We start from the raw sequence: 21001 nt of genomic DNA on the forward strand, positions 1-21001 counted from the left end.
ATATCAATAGATTCAGAAAAAATATTCAACAAGATTCAAAACTCATTCATAATAAAAATTATCAGCAAATTAGGAATAGAGAAAAATTAATGATATCTATAAAAAACCACAGTCACATCATACTTAATGGTGAGCTATTGAATGCTTTCCCCATAAGATCAGGAAAGGCTGAGAAGTCCTCTCTCATCACTCCTATATTGGGGAAACCTGGCAGATACTACCTTCGATCAGGATTAGCATTACTGGAGATGAATCATTGTTTTTAGCATGCACCTCCTCATATGATGGAATGAGAAAGGCACTTCACTTCTATGGTACTTTTCCCAAAAGCCCTTAACCCCAATTTAGTCAAGAGAAAAAAAATCAGACAAACCCAAGTTGAGGGACGTTCTTCAAAATACCTATCAAGGTCATGAAAAACAAGGAAAGATTAAGACAGTGTCACAGCCAAGAGAAGACTAAGGAGACATGACAACTAAATACAATGTGGTATTCTGGATTAGATCTTGAAACAGAAATATAAGGATATTAGTGAAAAAACTGATGAAATCCAAATAAAGTCTGCAGTTTAGTTTATAGTGATATATCAATATTAATTTCTTAGTTTTGACAAACGTACCATGGTTATGTAAGATGTTAGCTTTAGGGAAAACTGGTGAAAGATATACAGGAATTTTCTGTACTATCTTGGCAACTTTTCTGAAAATCTAAAATTATTCCAAACTAAAAAATGTATTTACAAAAAAGTAAAAGGACAGTAAAAGTTATACTGTGTAAACACTAACCAAAAGAAAAGTGGAGTGACTACACTAATGTTAGATAAATTAGGTTTCAAAAAAAGAATATTTCAACGGATAAACATTATATAATGATAAAGGGTCAATTCACCAAGAAAACAACAATCCTAACAGTTGTATACACACTTAAGTACAGAGCTTCAACATACTATAATTGTTTAGGATTTTATGTACTAGTAAAAAATGATTTGAAAGGAGAAATAGACAAATTCACAATTATAGTTGGAGACTTCAATATTCTATAATCGATAAAACAAATTATAAACCCAATAAAATATCACCACATACCACTAGAATGGCTTAAAATTAAAAACACTGATCATACCAAGTGTTCTTGAGTATACAGAGCAATTCAAACTCTCATATACCTCATATACTGCTGGCAGAAATGTATAACGGTACAATCACTTTAGAAACAGTTTAGTAGTTTCTTAAAGAAGTAAACATACACCTACTACATGACCCAGCTTTTCCACTCCTAAATGTTTACCAGAGAGGAAAGAAAGCACATGTTCACATAAAGATCTGTAAATGAATGTTTCTAGACACTAAGTTTGTAATAGCAAAAAACTGGAATTTACCCAAATGTCCATCAACTGATGAATGGATAAACAAAATGTGTTGTAACCATAAAATGGAATAATTATCTATAATAAAAAAGGACACTATTGATATACGCAACACCACAGATGAACTTCAAAATAATTATGTTGAATGAAACAAGCCAGATAAAAGAGTAGACACTGTATGAATCATTTCTATAAAATTCTAGAAAGTGCAAACTAATCTATACTAACAGAAAGCAGATCAGTGATTGCCTGAAATGGAGGTTTTCAGGGGAAGGAGAGAGGAATGACAAGGGAACACAAAGTTATTTTTAAGGGTGATAAATATGTTTATCATCTGAATTGTGATGATGGTTTTACAGGTGTACACATAAGTCAAAACTCATTGAACTGCATAGCTTACATATGTGAAATTTGTTAGATGTCAATTATACCTCAATACAGCTGAAAAAATTGAAAAAAATATACGTACCATATAACCCAGATTTCTTTTCTTAGCCATTTATCCAAGAAATATAAAAACATATGTCTACATTCCCTAACAGGCAAAATTATTCTATAGTGACAAAAAGATCAACAGTTGCCTACGGTCAGGGTGGGGAATTAACTGCAAAAGGACACCAGTGACTTTTGGGGGGTGACAAAAATGTTCTCTATTTTGTGCTGGTTCATGTTCATTTGTCAAAACTCAAACTGTATACTTGTTTTATTTAAATTATACCTCAATAAGTTATTTTCCAAAAATGGGATGGAGGGGTAAGAGTTTTGGTGGCCCAATCTAGAAAACTAATCTGGAGAGAAAATTTTATAATTAATGGAGTTTCTAGATGGGCATTTTCCTATACATCCAAAGTAAAATATGTTCTGAATTGCAAACAGATGATTTAAGAGATAATTATCCTTTACTGAAACACAACTCTGTACGGAGCACTATGCCTATGCCTTCTACATACATTTCCTCTAATCTTCTCAATAAGCCTATAATGTAGCTATTATTGTTCCCATGTTAGACTTGGGCTCAGAGAAGGTAAGCAACTTACCCAGAGTCTCTCAGTAAGTAAATGAGCAAGACTTAGCCTCCAAGAATAAATCTGGATCTGTCTTAATGTAGAGTATTTCCAACACAACATACTGATATTCAATGCTCATTATACTTGCTAATTGGGGATGACCTCTATTATTAATACATTGAAATTTTAAGAAAAATGCATTTTTTTCCTTAAACAACTTTCTTGAATACAAGTATCTGCTGGTACAATACCATCCATTCCCCAGGAGATGCCTAGCAAATAAGTACTTAATAAATATTTTGTAGGTTTTAACCTGAATTCATATGATTTATTGTAAAGCAACTATTAATACTATTATTAACATCTCTGACTGGAGAGAAATTACATTATAGGGCACATCCATACACAAGGATATAATAGATTTTGCAATTATTTCTAACATGATCACCACATACCAGTATAAGCCAAAAGTGGTGACTATGAAGAACTAAGTCTGAACACTTTCTCTATGCTTCCCACATTTGATGGCCAACATGGTCAATGAAAGATACTAAAATAACCAAAATATCCAAGTTGAAAGCTATACAGATTTAAACGATCATTGGACTTTATTCCATGGTTTAATTCTCTGCATGTAACCCTAATTTTAAGAAAGCTATATAAATTTTACCACTTGATATAGGCATCACTTTAATTGTTAATGCAAATACTAAGAAACCACTGTATAATTCAACTTAATAAGACTGGAAGCCAAATAATAGAATTCCCACTTTTTATTGGGAACTAATTAGCTATGATTTAGGACAAAACCCAATCTTCCTCTGTCTCGCTTAGCTTCTTCCCAAGGGTGTTAACATGAGTTCATTGTTCATGAAAACAAATATATACGTACATATACATAAACCTGTAATATATACATATACATGTTATGATTACATTGTAGTTACATAACTTAATCCATTCAAATCTGTACAACCATTCATTTTAATATTACTGTATTGATATATTTTCTTATATTTTATAGATTCACTTTAATATATTTTATTATTTTATATTATGAAATATTATTTTACCATAGAAATTTATAAGTATTTTAAATAACCAAACAAGATGAAAATTTTGCTCAACTCTCTCATAACTGCATGTTATTAAGTTACAGGTCTTTTCAATGACACTATATGGGTCACTTTTAATAGTTTACTTTTTATTTTTAAGCTTTTCCTACAGATCCCATGAAAGCATTTTCTGCTTTCTACTGATATCACAGAGAGAGCCTTCTCAAGCTTCAGTATGTAGGAAAAAAGAAACAGATGCCTCCCATGGTTGTTCTCATTACAAATGACAAGGAAATAGAGATGGGACATAATCTCCAAACCCCTTATATTCAGAGAGCTAGTACTTTTCCAAAACAGAGAATTCAGGGTTTGCCAACAACTTAAGTCATTTGGCCTTAGCAATAATGGAAGCTATACAGCTGAAATCCATTATATACTCCTCTTAATACATTAAACAGTGATCCCTGTGTCCTCAAAAACAAAAATGAATATGCCTGCAATTTTTATGTGGAGAGCCAAGTCATTTGTACATTATCTTCACAGAGGATGACAACTTGGACAATTTTTTAAAATTGGGACCTCTTAGAATCATTAGAAGTACATGGACTGGGGGTGGTACTCCCCAAAACAGGTAAAGGACTCCAACATCCACTTTGTTTCTCTTTTTTAAAGAAAAAAGAATACACAAAATACCTCATCTCCTAAAAGACAACCTTATAGCCAAGAGTTTTCTAACCAACAGTCTAGCCCTATGAACATTTATTGTAAAAACCTGTAACTCCCTTCTTGTATGGAAAGAAAAAAGTTAGATGATGTAAGTAAATTATGCACAGAAAAACAGAAACATCTAAAGGCTATTAACTATGTAGCTAGTTACTACATTACTAAGATGGTAGAAATTATGTGCTAGAAAGTTTGTCACTTTCGTTTCCTTAAAAATATAGGCTGGGACCATACATTATTGGCAGAAGTATAAATTAGTAAAAGCACTTTGGAAAACTGTTTAGCAGTATATTTTAAGCTGGATATGGGCATGTGCCATGAGCAATCTACTTCTATTAAGCATTCTACTTCTATTAAGATACCTAAAAGAAATGCATACAGATATTCACCAAGAAACTTGTACATGAATGTTTATAACAGTATTATTCTTAATCCAAAAACTGGAAACAAGCCAAATGTACATCAGCAGAATAAATAAATTGTAGTACATTCATATAATGGAATATTATACAGCAATGAAAGTGAATAATTACTGCTCAATATGCAACAATATGGATAAATCTCTTTTTTTAAATGGTAAGAAAAAAAGTTAGGAAAAAAAGTGCATACTACGGTTGCTACTATATAAAAATAAGTTCAAAATCAAGCAAACCAACCCATGGTGTTAGAAGTCAGGAGAGTAGTTATCCTTTGCAGGGAGGCCCAGTACTAAAAGGTGGAAGGCATCAAAAATAGAAATCAATAATAAAAGTAAAAGAAATGTGAGGAAATAGGTCTTAAAAATAAGGGTCTACAAAGTTTTTCACACAATTTTTCACTTTTGGATAGCAAACAGGATAGGTATTTTAAAAGAACAATCAAAAGCTGGCTGAGTAGCAAAGCTAACCACCAGAGTTCTCCCTACAGCTTTGCTGTGGCCCCATTCTAGTCCTGACCACAAGATGAGAGATGCCAGACTTCTTAGATGTGATTAGCCACAGCTCCAGTTCACACTTACCTTTTTACATCCACTGATATGACTGCAGAACTCTCACTCTGTTATACCACTAGGGGACGCACTTACTCTTATAAAAAACAAAATGGGCCAAGAAAGAAAAAGGGGAAAAGTTCCTGATTAAAGATGCACTTTATGACCAGGCACAGTGGCATGTGCCTGAAGTCCCAGCTACTCAGGAAGCTAAGGCAGGAGAATTGCTTGAGCCCAGGTGTTTGAAGCTGTAGTGCACCATAATTGCACCTGTGAATAGCCACTGCACTCCAGCTTGGGCAACATAGAGACCCCCATATCCAAAAGAAAAAAAAGATGCACTTTATCTGACTGTCCCAAGAAGGCAAAATGCAAAATGTTTTAAAACTCACAGCACAAAGTGAAAAATATTTTAAAAGTCACAAGTGACTTTAAAAGTAAGCAACATCCCACCTCTGCTCTGCCTTGCAGGAAAAAAAAAAAGTAAGCAACATAAAAGGTTAGGTACATTAACCAACTAACAGATTTAATGTATAAATAGCAAATATTACTTAAGATAAGGTCATTTGGTAAGAAAATATAAATAAACAGGCTGACCTTTCTGTCACTTATAAAAAGCTTAATTATAATTTATGAAGATTCTGGTTTCTGATATATACTATTAGCAAAGGAAGTTAATGGATATTTATCATAAACTTCAATTGATATACTTTGCCTGTCACTTTATTAAGTTATTGGAAGGCAAAATTAATACCATTATCCTCTTTAGAAGTTTGAAATGTAACTTGAGTACCTAAGTAGCAAGGAAATAGGTAAACGGGAAAGGAGACAGAAAGAAATTAACATTAATGGGGTACATATTACATGCCAAGTACTCCTCACATAACCACTCTGTCCCACTGCTTCACTTGACCAGCCTTTAAAAAAGAAAAAAAATAACCACTCTGGGAAATAGGAAATATTATTTCCATTTTACAGATGAGAAAACCAGGGCTTAAAAACCATAAGTAACTTGTCCATGGTCACACAGATAATAAATGGTAGAACTGGATATAGCCTAAGTCTATCTGATCCTATTGCCCACTATGAAAAAAAATATTAGAAGTTGCTTAATTCATATGGCATTCTGGTCATCTTAAATATGCTTCATTCCATTAAGTGGTGTGTATTTCTGTCACAACAAAGAGAAAGAACAAAAAAGTTATACACAAACACACAGAAGTTAAGAAATGTCAAGCAGTAATGAATTGCCACCTGAGGGATGCAGCCACTAAGTAAGTAACCTGGGAATGCAGAGAAACCTGGACCCCATGTGGTTTCAGTAGTTATGGAAGACCTTATGAAAGATGCAAGATTACAACTGGATCCTGGGGATAGTAAATGTTGGATAGCTGTATAATGAAAGAGTATTCCAAAATTAGCTGGGCATGGTGGTGGTGCATGCCTGTAGTCCCAGCTATTTGAGAAGCTAAGGCAGGAAGATTGCTTGAGCCCAGGAGTTCAAGGCTGCAGTGAGCCTTGAACTATGTTCATGCCACTGCACTCCAGCCTGGGTAACAGCACAAGAACCCTGTCTCTAAAAAAATAATTTAAAAAAAGTATTATTCCAGGCAGGATGGAGAAAAGCAGAATTAAGGATGAACACAATGTGTCTGAATTACAGTGAAGAGGCCAACATAACTGCTTCAAAAAGTGAAGGATTAAGTGGAAACAACCCAAAATGTCATCACCTGATGAATGGATAAACAAAATGTGTTATATCCCCAAAATGGAATACTATTCTGCAATAAAAAGAAATAAAATACTGACACATGCTATGATATGGATTAGCCTTGAAAACATTATGCTAAGTGAAAGAAGGCAGTCACAAATAGCTACGTATTATATGATTCCATTTATAGGCATGTCCAGAATAGGCAAATCCATTTAGTCAGAAAGCAGATGAGTGATTCGCAAAGGCTGAGAGAGTTAGGAAATGAGGAGTAATTGCTAATAGTACAGGATTTTGGGGAGAATGAAGAAATATTCTAAAATTGACTATGGTGATGATTGCATAATTCTGTGAATATACTAAAACCTACTGAACTGTATATTGCAAATGGGTGAACTACATAGAATATGAATTCTATCCCAATAAGGCTGTTAAAAAAAAAAAAAAGTAAGGGACTGTTGGGACATCACACTGCACAGCTAAAATGGAGTCACTTATGGAGTATTCTAAATTACAGGCTTGAGGGTCTGGACTTTATCTGGTAGAAAATAAGAGGTATATGAGAAAAGATTTATTTAAGGAAAGCACAGTATACATACTTAGGACTCTTCTATAATAAAATTATTCACATATTTTAAGTACATTACTAAAATATATGCCAACATCACAAAGAAGAGCAAGAACAGGAAAAAGATGCTGTGATATGATTTTGACTGAGACACAAGCTGTGACTGTTAGGAAAGTCACATAAGACTCACATAAGATTATTAGGAAAGTGACTATTAAGAAAGTCATTGCTTTGCTCCAGTGCTAAATGCCATAGATGGGTATATCAGCATCATATTTATGCAAAACCACAAATTCATCTGTGTCAAATATTTCAATACCATAACATTCCAAACTTTAATGAAAATAACATTAATAACTGACTTGTCAGTATAATTTGTTTTTCACTGGCTATTTATAATGCTTTATTTATACACTGGATTGCCATCAGAACCTTTGCTAATATAAAGCATTTCCTAATGATACTTACACACATTTGACTCTGAATTCCAATTTAACATAATATTCCAAAATAGTTTTAATATACAAAATAAGAGGACTAAAGAAACAAATCTAACACACAAAAGCAGAGCAAAATATATATGTATATATGAATATTAAATATCCAATACAGAGGAAAAAGTAAAGCACTTAAAAATAAACCTGAATATCATTGACAGAATGGGGAAAAGGAACTCAGTATTAAGTTCTATAGCACTAGAAAGTACAAGTGAAAAAAAGGAAATAAATTACATTTAAAACAGGAGGCTCAATACATGAGAGCAGACGAGGAGGCTTTAACAGAGGCAAAATTTGGAACAAGTCTATGAAATAATCCCACTCCCTGCCCTGAATCCCAGGGAAGAAAGAATCTTTCAGGCAGTCTTGGCATAATCCCTCCATTAGCTGGTTTAAGGTGAAATCCCACTTTCCCATAGGAGATTGTGAGATGGTAGGAATACAAAAGAAGAATTCAGCTGGAGAACCCATACACAACCAAACTAGTGTTCCTCTTCTGAGTCACCTTGCAAACCTCCTTCAAGGTAGGTAAGCCACAAGAAACTAAAGGAGATATCGGATCTCTCTTAAAACTCTCCTAAGAATGAGATGGCCCATCTGTCTCTATAAGGGCTTTGTAAGTTCCCGAACTAAGTGAAACTTATGTTCTGTATCTGGGAAATAAAGACAACTTAGACAACCTGGTTTGCTAACAAACAATAAAAGCAAATAGAAAACAAGCTTTCCTAAAAAAGAAGCCTTATCACTGATATCTAGAATAAGGTGTCTGCTATCACAAGTAAGTAGAGCAAGATTCTCCATTTCCTAATTCTAAGCCAGTGTTTATACTAAAGAAAATAATTCAATAGAATAGGAGCTTTTTTGAAATCATTAACTGCTGTATGTTAAAAGAAATTTATCCAAACGTTCATCAACTGTCTACCTACTTCAAGTAAAAGAACTGTGGGAAAAGGCAAATGCTGACAACTACTGTTTACCATAAAAAACATGTTAATTATTAAGGAATAAAATGGGTTAAAAGTTTCATTATTCTCTAATAAACGCCAAAAACACATACTGTTCATTCATACCCAAATAAAAGTTTTCTTTTAAATAAATAGGTAGAAATGATGAGAGCAAACCACAAATGACCAAAAGGGGGAAAAAATAACATCAACATAAAGTCCAAGATGCAGAAACATTTTTAAATGATAGAATTATCAAAGGAAATGGTCTAAATGGTAAGTATGCTGGTACTCTGACTAAAGAACAGAAATTCAAGACTCCACTATTAGGCTAAAGAATAATTAAGAAAATAGAAGTCCTAGAGAGGGAATTTTTTTCATAGGATCATTCAGTGAATAACACAGGAGTGGCAACAAGAAAGGAGAACAAGGAGGCACTGAGCTAAGGAAACAAGGATGACAAGTTACAAATATCCTAGGAAGTAAACAAATAAAACTAGTTTTCAAAATCTGATTCTAAAAAACAAGAACAGAAGTGAAGACTAATTTGTCAGAAGGAGAAAAAATGTTGTGTAAGCTAAGGAAAATTTTTAAAGTAAATATACACAAATGCCTTAGGAAATTTTCTGTTTCTAAGGTATTTTCATCAATATGTTTATTAATATTCACTGTACTTGCTTTTAAGATGCTAAATCTACAACACAATTTTTTAAATAGTTCATAAAAATCTTGTAAATATTTACAATACCATTTGCCTTAAGCAATTCTATAGAGCCTGTGAGATGGTTTGAAACTTAAATGAGAGCAGGCTCAATTAAATTTTAAAAACCTCTCAGGCAAAATTAAAGTTCACATAACAAAAGTAATATAAACAGGATATCCTAAACAGCAAATTGAACTATCATATTTGTGGATTTTTTTCTATGTAATAAATACCATATAACATTCATCCTCTACAATTAACTTAAAATTAATCACAGGATACTGTGACTATTAACATAGACATCCACGCAAAAGAACACACACACACACACACACACTTTTTACCTTTAATACCTCAAGGTTGTTCCTCCAGCATTTTCTGCCCCCAAGAAATGCTAAACTTACTAAATCTTATGTGAGGAAAACCAAACAAAGCCAGAAAAGAAAAAGAGGATGATGTTTAAATCAAAGCATTAGTTCTTCTGTTCCTCCTTCTCCAAACAATATTCTATAAGTTAGGTATCTTACTTGATTTCAGTTCTCAAATTCATAAGTCCATACTCAAATCTAATTTATAATAGAATTAAGTGCTATGCATGTGAAAGTACTCCATTCAAGTGGTTAAGTAAATGTGAGCATAACTAACATGACATATCAGAAAACATGCATCCACGCTGTCACAGGGGGGAAAAAAAAGCAATGTCACAGAAAGACTAGGAAATACCTGAGCAGATAGACAGCCCTTTCAATATCACTGAGGCCTTCATCGACTGTCAATCTTTCTATTTCTTCTGGTGTCTGTCAAATGTAAAATACAAATTATGCACACAATCATCAAGTCAGTCTTCTGTGCCCCACCCCACCCCGACCCTCTATGAGTATAGACTAATGAAAAAGTTTCACCCTTAAGCATTAACAATGAAAACTAATCAAGGATCTGAGGATACTAGGCTACATCAACCACAGATGTCTCAAATTGGGTGGTTGAGTTTTGGGGGATTTTTTGTTTTTACTCTTCTAGCTTTCAGATTGCAGCTTGAAGAATCACATCGTGGCTTCAGAACCATACTGAAATCAATTTCATACGCATGTATAAAATAAATATTTATATATGTGTTGCATATATATATGTATATATACATACATACACACATATACACTTTTTACCTTTAATATCTCAAGGTTATTTTCCCAGCATTTTTTTTCTGCCCCAGGAAATGTTCAAAAGGGGATGGATGAAGGCTGCAACCGAGTAGGAACGTAAAGGACAAGATCTGGAGTGGGGGAGGGAAGGGAATAAACTCTGGGGATGAAAGAGAATCAAAGATTGGAGATATTGCGGCAGGTGGGAGAGAGAAGAGCTAAAACAACTATTAAGAGGATGGCCAGGGAAAGGGGGGTCCGTAAACTAGGTTTGCCGGCGGTGAGAGCTGGAACCTCTGGAAGGAAGATGACTCTGCGGGGTGGGGGAGAGAGTGGGGGTGGGGAGAACAAGCTGAAGGTTGACTCTTTCAAGGGGGATGGGGAGCAGAGTCCCAGCTAGAGTCCTGGAGGGGCTAGGAGGAAAGGGGGTGAGGGGACTTAGGGTGAGGGCAAAGAGTCGACAGGGCTTTGAAGATGGGGACCAGGATGAATCTGAGAATGGGTACTGGTTGGGAAACGAAGGGAGGCCGGGCTGCCTCGGGAACAGAAGGACCCATGCTTGATCTGATGGGGGCCTGAGGATGGGAGGTGAGGATGGGACCTGGGGTGGTCCCAGAGAGAGGTGGGGGGAGGGGGAGAGGCTGTGTGGTCCAAGGGGTGGTCCCGGGGCCAGAACCCAGACACCATAGGGGACCAGGGCTGGGGGAGCCGAGGAGAGGACCGAGGAGAAGTGGGCTGTGACTGCGAGGGGCAGCCCCTGCAGGCGGCGGGAGAACAGGGCCGGAACTGAGGGGCCACGTCTGCCTGAAGGGGTAGGACCCTGGGGCTGCCCCATGACAGGGGCTCGGCCGTTCCTGAGGTGGGGAGCGGCTAAGACGCCTCAGGAGGGTCCGGGGCCGCGGGGCTGGCTACGGCTCAGGGAATGGGTCGGGACCAGTCCTTCAGGGTAGGGGATCCAGAGTGGAAGAACCGGGGCTGAGCTGAAGAAGGGGCCCCGGGGGGGGCCAGTTCTGGATTACACGGCGACCGGGGACTGGAGGAGGACGGAGGGGCCGGTCCGACTCTGCGAGGGTCCCGGGTCGCCTCGGGGAGGAGACGGTGGCGGAGTGGGGCGGGGGTCGGCGCCGGGCTGCGCGGGGCCAGCCGGCCGGGCGCCCTGAGGGCAATTTCTCTCCCCGGGGCGCACCTTGAGGCTCCGGCGGACCGGCCTCTCGATGATGGTGAGCTCCTGCAGGTCCTCCATGTAGCCGAACAGGCTGTTCTGACTGAAATCCATCGCAGCGGCTGGCGGCGGCGGATGCATGGACCGGCGGGCCCCCTCGCTGCCCGGGCCGGAGCGGCCCCGGGATGCCTGACGCGCGCAGCCCCGCAGCCGCCCACCAGCAGGACTTTCTCCCGCTCTCGCCCGCGGGAGCCGAGCGAGGAAGCTGGCGGGCGGCTGGAGGAGGAGCGCAGCCTGGGGGGGGGCGGGACGGGCGGGCGGCGGGGGCGGGGCCGGGGGCGGGGGAGCCGCAGCAGCGCCCGCCTCGGCCCCGCCCCCTCCCTGGAGCCGCGCGCACGCGGCCGGACGCAACCGCCGCGCAACGACGCAGCGCCCCTGTCGCCCCTCTGCGCCCGCTCCTCTGCCCTCCTCGCCCCTCGCCCCGCCCCCAAGCGAGCGCGCCCCACCCTGTGGCGCGTGCGCAGAGCCTTCCACCCACTGCCAGCGGAGGCGGAGGGGCGGGGAAGGGGGCGGAGGGGCGGGGAAGAGGGCGGGGAAGGGAAGGGGGCGGGGAAAGGGAAGGGGGCAGGGAAAGGGAAGGGGGCGGGGCAGGGAAGGGGGCGGGGAAGGGGACCGTGGGAAGGGGACCGTGGGCAGGGATGGGCTCGAGGCAGAGCCAATGAGAGGGGAAGCAGAAGAGAGGGCGGTTTGGCTTCCACTGCTGAAGTATCCTCCCGTTTATCCCTACAACTGCCACCCCAGCTGGCGGGCTGCGGACGCCGAGTCACCCTGGCACAGCTCTAGCCCTGAGGGAGGGGTGTGTGGGAATACAGTCCTGGGGGAGCGGACATTTTGGGAAGGGCAGCGCTCAGAGAAGCCTCCTGGAGGAGAAACACTTAAACTGAATCTTAAGTGCAGTCAAGGTAGAGCTTGGGGTTCAGGAAGCGAGTGCCTGGCACGGGGGGCGGAAGAGAGAGGACCCAGGTCTTTTATGGAGAAAGGCCCTGCTGTGGACAGCCACGCGGAGTCGCTTGCTCTTGGTTCTGTTAAGAACAGGAAACGATAGAAGGGAGATTGGGGCGATTTTTGGACGTTGGGGACACCAGTGATGTTGTTCATACTCTTCAGCTCTTCAGAGTCAGCAAGGGCCCTCTCTTTTAATTTTTATTTTCCACTCCTTCCTTCTCCACACTCCCCTTTCTTCTACCCGCCATATCCACCCTCTCTTGTATGTTTAAGTATTTCCCAGTACATTTACTGTATATATCCTGGAAAGAGACATGGTTTATGTACCTAATTTTAGTATACATGAATGGTACTGTCCTAAGAACCCATTCTGTGTCTTGTTTTTCCCTCAACTTAATGTCTTAGAGATCTATCCATGTGGCTCTATATACTAGGAGTTCAAGAATTCTGACCACTAATAGTTATTTGATTTGTGTCTAACACGTTTTACTTGCTAACTCTTCAAATGGTGGATGATGAGGCTGCCAGCAGTTCCGTAGACAATGCTGGAATAAGTATTAGATGTGTCCTTTACAGACCTTAGGAAAGAAATAAAACTGCTGGGTCACAAAGTCTACAGTGTTTGGTTTCACTCTGTCATGTAGCTCTCCAGAATGGCTTTGCCAGTTCACACTCTCACCAATGGCACATAAAAGTAGGAAGATACCCGTTTCCCCACTTTATATACTAATATTGTGTATTTTCTAATGTCCTAATTTTTATCAATCTGGTATCAGTAGTGTCACATTGTAATTTTTATTTGCATTTCTTTGATGATTGGTAGTAGTAACCATTTTTCCATGTACTTAAGAACCATTGAGATTTTTTTTCCTTCTGTGAATTACATATTACATCCTTTAGCTATTTTTCTTCTGGATTTTGAATGAATTGAAGGAGTTTCTTATGAATTAGAACATTAATCCTTCATCAGTGTTGGACATTGCAGATATTTCTCCCAATCTTTCATGCATCCTGTTAGCTCAGTCTTTGCTATCCTACAATGAAGGAGAAATCTTTAATTTTGATGTAGCCAAATGCTAAAGCCTTGTGGAGTGTGATTTTTGGGTCTTGTTTAAGAATCTTTTCCCACCAATAATTGCAAAATATTCTCCTACATTTTCCCCTATTTGACTTCTACTTTTGCCTATGACAGTTAGGTCTTAATCCATCTGGAATTCACCTTGCATATAGTGCAAACAGGAATACGATATTATTATCCCTACTTAGTGAGCCAGTTTTACTAGTGGCACACACTAAACAATCTATCTTTTTCCTTCTGGTGTGTGATGGCATCTCTATCATATGCCAAGTTCCCAGAAACACACGTCTGTTTCTGGGCTCCTGTTGCTGTTTTATTGATCTAGACCTGTTCCTATGCCAATGCTGTGCAGATTTTATTGCTATAGCTTAGGTATACATCCTAAGATCTGGTAGAGTGAATTTCCCCACTCTTTGCTCTTTTTCTTCACTTTTGCCTTTGAAGTTCAAAGTGAAAGTGGTCAGTGGTGACCCCCACAGCTAAAATTTAGGTTTTCTGATCCCTACTCTAGTAAGAAAGCGTGAAGGGAAATGGAAAGGGACAAAAATATGATGAGATGAGGATGGAAAAGAGACAAAGACCTGAGGAAGTGGTTTTCCTGAGCCTACCTTCTCTGTCAATTTCTGAAACTCTCCTCCTTTTCCCCTTGATTTGTAAATGATACTAAATATTACTTGCAACTTTACACTGTTCCAGGTGAAAAGTATTATCTCATATTTGGATCTTGTAACAATATAATCTATTATATTATTATATATTATATATATTATAAGAATGATGACATTCTTAACACATTGACTGCCATGTGAGTTATATTTAACTCAGGCTAGTTTTGGGCCTGGGGCATGATGAAGCAAAACCCTGCAGTGGGTTCATCAAATCTTAATTGTTGCTATTCTAATTCTTACAATTAACAATTTAATTCTAAAAACATGGATTGTATAGCATATAACACACACAGAAAACAATAAAAAAACAAATTGTAAAGGATTGTTTTGTTTTAATAAAACACCCTGGCCCCAGGGGAATAATTTGTTTTTCTAGTGTGGCAGTGAATGTGTTAATGAACAATTGATTGAATACACAGATATAGCTTTGACATTGCCTGCTCCAGGGCAGGAGGCTGATGAAAGGAAAATGCTCAATTTGAGGACTGGAATCTGTAATTGCTCTAATTACCACTGTGGTAGAAGTAGCCCACCCCAGTCTCGCTGCCAAGAAACCTGAGTCCCACTCCTGGCTCTACATGTGGTAGAAAGACTCGTGGAGCCCTATTTTCCTTATCTGAACTGCTTTCATGCTTGCTGTCTCAGTGTGCCCTCACAGCAGCCCTGTGAAGTGCAGAAAAGATATACCACTATTCCAGGTTTACAGATAATGAAACAGAGGCTCAGAGAAGTTATATGACTTTGTCACAAACACACATCTAAGGGAAGCTAGATTTATCCACTTCATTTATCCATTTAACAATAGCATGGTGCTAAGTACATGGATATTAGAGCCAAACTGCCTGGGATTGAATCCATGCTCTGCTACTTCCTACCTTCAACAAGGTACTTTAAACTTCTGTGTCCCTCAATTTATTCATCGCTAAGATAGAAATAATAGTAGCACTTAGCACAAATGTCGTTGTGAGAATTAAATGAGATAATATGCATACAATGCTTAGAAAAATTCCTGGCACAAGTGTTTGCTATTACTATTGTCACCAGAACAGTGTCCTCTGAACCCAGGTTCACAAAAGATTCAATAAACAGCACTGAATCAACTGATTATTGTGGGAGGCAAAATAATGCTTCTCAAAAGATGTCCATGTCCTAATCCCCTGAACCTGTGAATAAATTACCTTACATAGCAAAAGAGACTTTGATGTGACTAATTTAAGGATCTCCAGGTGGGGAGGTTATCCTGGATTGTCCAGGTGAGCTCAATGTAATTACATGAGCGAGGGAGGCAGAAGTTAAGTGTCAGAGTGATGCTAAGAAACGCGGATGTAAGAAACGCGTGACTGGCCATTGCTGGCTTTCAAGTTGGAAGGGGCCATGAGCTGGCAGCCTGCAGAAGTTGGAAAAGAAAAAAAAAAAGGCAAAACTTGAAAATTCTCCCCAAGAATCTCCAGAAGGGAACGCAGCCCTACTGACACCTTTATTTTAGCCCAGTGAATACCACTTCAGACTTCTAAGTTCCAGAACTATAAAATAATAATTTTCTATTGTTTTAAGCCACTAGGTTGGTGATAATTTGTTACAGCAGGAATAGGAAATTAATGCAATTATCTACATGAGAAAAATATTTAAATTTGATTTCTACCTGAGATCTTATACAAAAAAACAATTTCAAATAAATAAAGACTGAAATATTAAAGGCAAGTTTCCCAAACTTTTGGAAGAAAATATAGAAGAATAACTGAATAGGGAAAAAAATTTTTAAAAACAAGCTATAAAATAAAAAATTGGTAAATCCAACTACTTTAAAATTAAGAACTTGTATTCATTGAAAGATACCACAAAGACACAAAGACCATGACAAAACAAACTATGGACTAGGAAGAAAACATTTATAACCCATTAATCATAGAAGGATTACTATCCAAATCAAGAACTCCAAAAAATCAGTCAGAAGACAACTAAATAGAAAAATGATTCCTTGCACTATCTACCATAAATAAATAAAAAAATGAAAAATTAGTAAAATATATAAATAGCCTTTTTACAGAAGAAGAATTACCAATAAACCTATGAAAAGGAGATCAACTTCAATTAATGATAATTAAACTAATCCTCATTAATAAAAAGGAAAAGGCAAATTTACACATCCACCAAACAGGCAAAAATTTAAAGGTCCACATCAAATGTTTTATAGATGTCAAGCAAGAGGAACTCTTACATGTTTTTGCTGGTGGAAGTGTAAATTGGTATAACCACTTTGGCAACCGCTTTGGAAAATAATTTGGCATTAACTAGTAAAACACTAGAGAAACTCTTGCACGTTAGCACAAAGAGACATGCATAAGAAAGTTCATAGGAATACAAATTGAAATACCAAAAACCTGGAAACAGACATTCATCAAGAGGTAGATACATTAATTGTATTATAATCAATGGAAAACTGACAGTGAAAATGAACTACAACTACATAATTCAACAAGGTTAAACCTCCCAAACATGTTGAGCAACAAATGCAAATTACCAAAGATTATCTACAGTATGATACTATTTACATAGTGTTCAGAAACAATAACATATATAAAATCCATATGTGGTTAAAATGACCAAAACAAAAAACAATGTCTCCATCCAGGTGTACAAGCCAAAAACTTAGAAGTCATCCTTACTGCCTCCACCTCCCTGACTTTCACCCCTTCCACCTCTAATTCATCCCCAGTTACCTCCAAAACTTCTCTAGAATCTCTTCACATCTCTCCATCTCTATCACAATGAAGCTTGTCCAAGCTACGATCCTACCCACCTGGTCACTGTTGTCATTCTGTGGCCCTTCAGTCTTTTATTAGGCAGAAGAGGTAGCCAATGATGCAGAAACAGAAAGCATGAAATCTCAATGGCTTAACACAGTGAAAGTTTATTTCATTCTGTGTGTTCTTTAATGTCTGAGTAGATGGCCACTGCTGACAACTGGCCCAGAGCTCCATCTGTGGCCCCGAGCATATCACCACAAAGTCTGCCTCCCAAGTCAGCAGCTGTTCCCTGCAGCTCCCTTCTCAGTTTTTTTGTTTGTTTGTTTCTTTCTTTCTTTCTTTTTAAGAGATGGGGTCTTGCTCTGTCACCCAGGCTGGAGTGCAGTGATGAAATCATAGCTCACTGCAACCTCTAATTCTCAGGCTCAAACAATCCTTCTACCTCAGCCTCCAGAGTAGCTGCAACTACAAGTGCATGCCACCATGCCTGGCTAATTGTTTTGAGACAGGGTCTCTCCATGCTGTGCAGGCTGGCCTCCTACACCTGGACTCAAGCGATCCTTCTGCCTCAGCTTTCTGAGTCACTCCAATTTCAGGCATGAGCCACAGGGCCTGGTTGGCTCCCTTCTCTCCAGTTTGGATATTGGGTGAACTAGATCACCCAAGATTCCTAGCAGGCCATACCTGTTGGAATCTGCTCAATGCCTGACACAATGGTTAGCTCCCAGTAAGGGCTCTGCTAATGTTTACTGAGAAAGTCAGAAGAGACAGAGGGAAGAAGCAGGAAGCAATGAACTGGCATGTCAGGAGACCTTCTACCACCCTGGTCCAAACCACCATTATTTCTCACCTGGATCAAGGGTGCCTCTGCTTCTGCCCTTCCTCTTCTAAAGTTGTTCCCAAAGCAGCCAGAATGAACCTGTTAACACAAAAGCTAGACCCAGTCACCATGTGCTCTAAACCAGGGTTTTTCAACATTGGTACAATGAACACTGCGGGCCTGGTACTTGCTAGGGAGGGGAAGGGAAGTGCTCCTGTGCATTGATCCTAGCAGGATCCCTACCTCTCCTCACCCCAGTTGAGATGATGAAAAATATTTTCAGACATTGTCAAATGTCCCTTGGGGGCAAAATCCCTCCTTGTCACCCCAAGCCCTGTAAGATCTCCCCATCTCATGCAGAGAACATCCTTCCATACACCCTCATCTCTTTGATCCCAGGTCCTCCCATCCCCCTCACCCACTCTGCTTCCTTCATGCACACCACCCTCCTTGCTGTTCCTCCAACACTCAAAGTATAGGTATGACCTGGATCCAAACCATTGAGCCCACCATTCCCTCTGCCTGGAATGCTCTTCCTTTGGACTTTCAAACTTACTTCATCACTTCCTATAGGTTTTACTCAAATGTCATGTTCTCAGCAAGGCCAACTCAGGATGCCTTTGATGAAATGAAAATCCCATCTTATTAGTTTGCTGGAGCTGCCATAACAAAATAACACACACTGGGAGGCTAAACAACAGAAATTTTTCTTGGTTCTGAAAGCTGAGAGTCCAAGGTCAAGGTATCTGCAGGTTTGGTTTCCCTCAGGCCTGTTCCTTGGTTTGCAGGTGACAGCCTTCTTGCTGGGGCCTCACATGGCCTTTTCTCTGTGTGCAGGCATCCCTGGTCGGATGTCCAGATTTTTCTCTTCCTATAAGGACATAGTCATATTGGATTAGGGCCTGTTTTAACTTAACTGCCTCTTCAAAGGCTCTGTCTCCAAAGACAGTCACATTCCGAGGTACTGAGGAGAAGTACCCATACAAATTTTAGGGAGTCACAATTAGGCCTATAATATCCACCATCACCACTACCAGCAATTATCAGTCTAACATTCTTAGGAGTTTACATATTCATATTGTTTATGGTCTTTTCTCCTCCAATCCTCCACTAAAATGTTGTGTTCCATAAAGGCAGGGATTTTTGTCCATCTTATTCACCATTGCATTCCCAGAGCCTAGAATCATGCCTGGCATGTCGTAGATGCTTGTACATCATTTGTTACAGTAATGAATAGACATAGCTTCTCTGCTAACTAGCTGTAAACTTGGGAAAATCACTTATCTTCTCTGGGCCTCAGCTCCCTCTGTCAAATGAGGGAATTAGGCTAGATAATATAGGACAAGAATTCTGTTGTATTTGAATCTGAGTGCTGACTTAGCTGGAGTCCCTAGAAACAGTCTGAGGCAAAGCTTAAGTGCTGACGCTTGGCTGGGAAGAGCAATCCCACAGCAGCCGGAGTGAGAGAGTGGAGAGAGGCTGGGCAGGATGGGAAGCGACAGAGTGCAGTGCTGCCAGGCGGCCCTCTTCCCCACAGCAGGGCCGGGGGCTCAGCCACACAGGACACCCCCAGACAGGCGGTACAGAAACCCCAGGCCTGGGAACCGTCCCCGGGAAGGAAGTATAAGGTTTCCTCCAACCCTGTGCCTCCCATTGGCCAGAACTGGCTCCTGGGGGCAGTCAACTCCCTGGCACTTCAGTGGTCTCAGCTGGCTCTTTCCGCAGCCTCTGGGGCTGAGACCCAACTTCGCAGGAGGAAGGCTGTATCCGGTCAGAAAATGGGCGGGGGAGCCGGAAGCGGCTGGCCTCAGGCTGCAGCAATCCTCTGTCTCTGGCTCAGCCTAGAGACAGGTGAGACCCAGAGGATCTGAGATGGCCTAGGCTGTGTGCAAAACAGGCGGGAAGAGGAAAGGAGAGAGGGAAACTACTGTGGCATCTGGAACAGAAGCGGGGATAGAGCTGGCCAGAAGCATGGATGGGCTCCAGTCCGTGACGAAGAGCTCAGATGAGCGCAGGGTAGCAGGCAGGTACTTGGGTGGGCTCCATGGAATCAGTCCTTTCAAAGTCCTGACAGAGGACCCATGCCCCCAGCCTGGCCTCAGGAAAGTGTTCTAGCAGGGACCTTGCCTAGGGCTCATTACCTGCTGGGGGTCCGACTGCAGGTGTCCGTGGCCACAGACCACAGACGGCCCTGATCTCGCTGGGCAGCCCAGCAGGGGAGCTGCTCCATTACTGGGGGCGCCCAACTTCCCCCCAGCCCGCCTCCCAGTTGGCCGCCTCGCCTCTCTTCCCATCTTCACTTTGCAAACTGTCGGTTAACTCCGCCGCCCCCTCAGATGTCTCGGGAGGGGGAGAGGGCGTCCGCTGCCTTCACTCCCCTTCTCCGGGAGGGGGTGTTTTTTTCTCATGTGTGGGCCGCGTGTGTTGGGCTCTGCCTCGACTCAAGGGCAGATTCCTCCCTCCAGAGGTGATGATACAGGCTGAGAGCAGATTGCACATTTGTCTCCTGGGAGGCAGTGGGCGAGGGAAGCGAACGCAGGGTGTGAGCGTGGGGAGGGGGCGCCTGCACCACGTGGGGGTGCGGGGGACAGAGCAGGGAGCTGGCGGCCTCACTGTCGCTGCTGTCTGCAGAGCCAGCGGGAGGCTGATTACAGGGCTGGGTCCCCGGCCCTGGATGTGGGTGCTAGAAGCTGCGTTCTCACTTGACTGTCAAGGTGGGGGTGATGGTTGCCCTGGTGACCGGGCTAGGAGGTGGGTTGGCCTTGCCGACAGAAATACTGGAAAGAAAATACAATAAGCACCAGCGAGAGATTTTTCTCTCCCTCTTTTCTTTCCCTT

General features: G+C 40.7%; 1 protein-coding gene across 5 annotated transcripts in view; it reads right to left on the bottom strand.

The window, feature by feature from the left end:
- PPP4R4 (protein phosphatase 4 regulatory subunit 4) overlaps positions 1-12135 on the bottom strand; it is a 110457-nt gene extending 98322 nt beyond the window's left edge. For all 5 annotated transcript variants that reach the window (XR_012919677.1, XR_012919676.1, XR_012919678.1 and 2 more), the window contains exons 1-2: positions 11870-12135; positions 10265-10338 (exon numbers count right to left, since the gene is read on the bottom strand). Coding sequence is in view for 2 of the 5 variants with exons in the window: in XM_012738628.2 (XP_012594082.1) it covers positions 10265-10338; positions 11870-11986 (191 nt within the window). In the remaining 3 variants the exon portion in view is untranslated. The remainder of the gene's footprint in view (positions 1-10264; positions 10339-11869) is intronic.
- Between the last annotated feature and the right edge of the window lie 8866 nt (positions 12136-21001).

The sequence above is a fragment of the Microcebus murinus genome, chromosome 6, assembly GCF_040939455.1.
Source record: "Microcebus murinus isolate Inina chromosome 6, M.murinus_Inina_mat1.0, whole genome shotgun sequence".
Lineage (NCBI taxonomy): Eukaryota > Metazoa > Chordata > Mammalia > Primates > Cheirogaleidae > Microcebus > Microcebus murinus.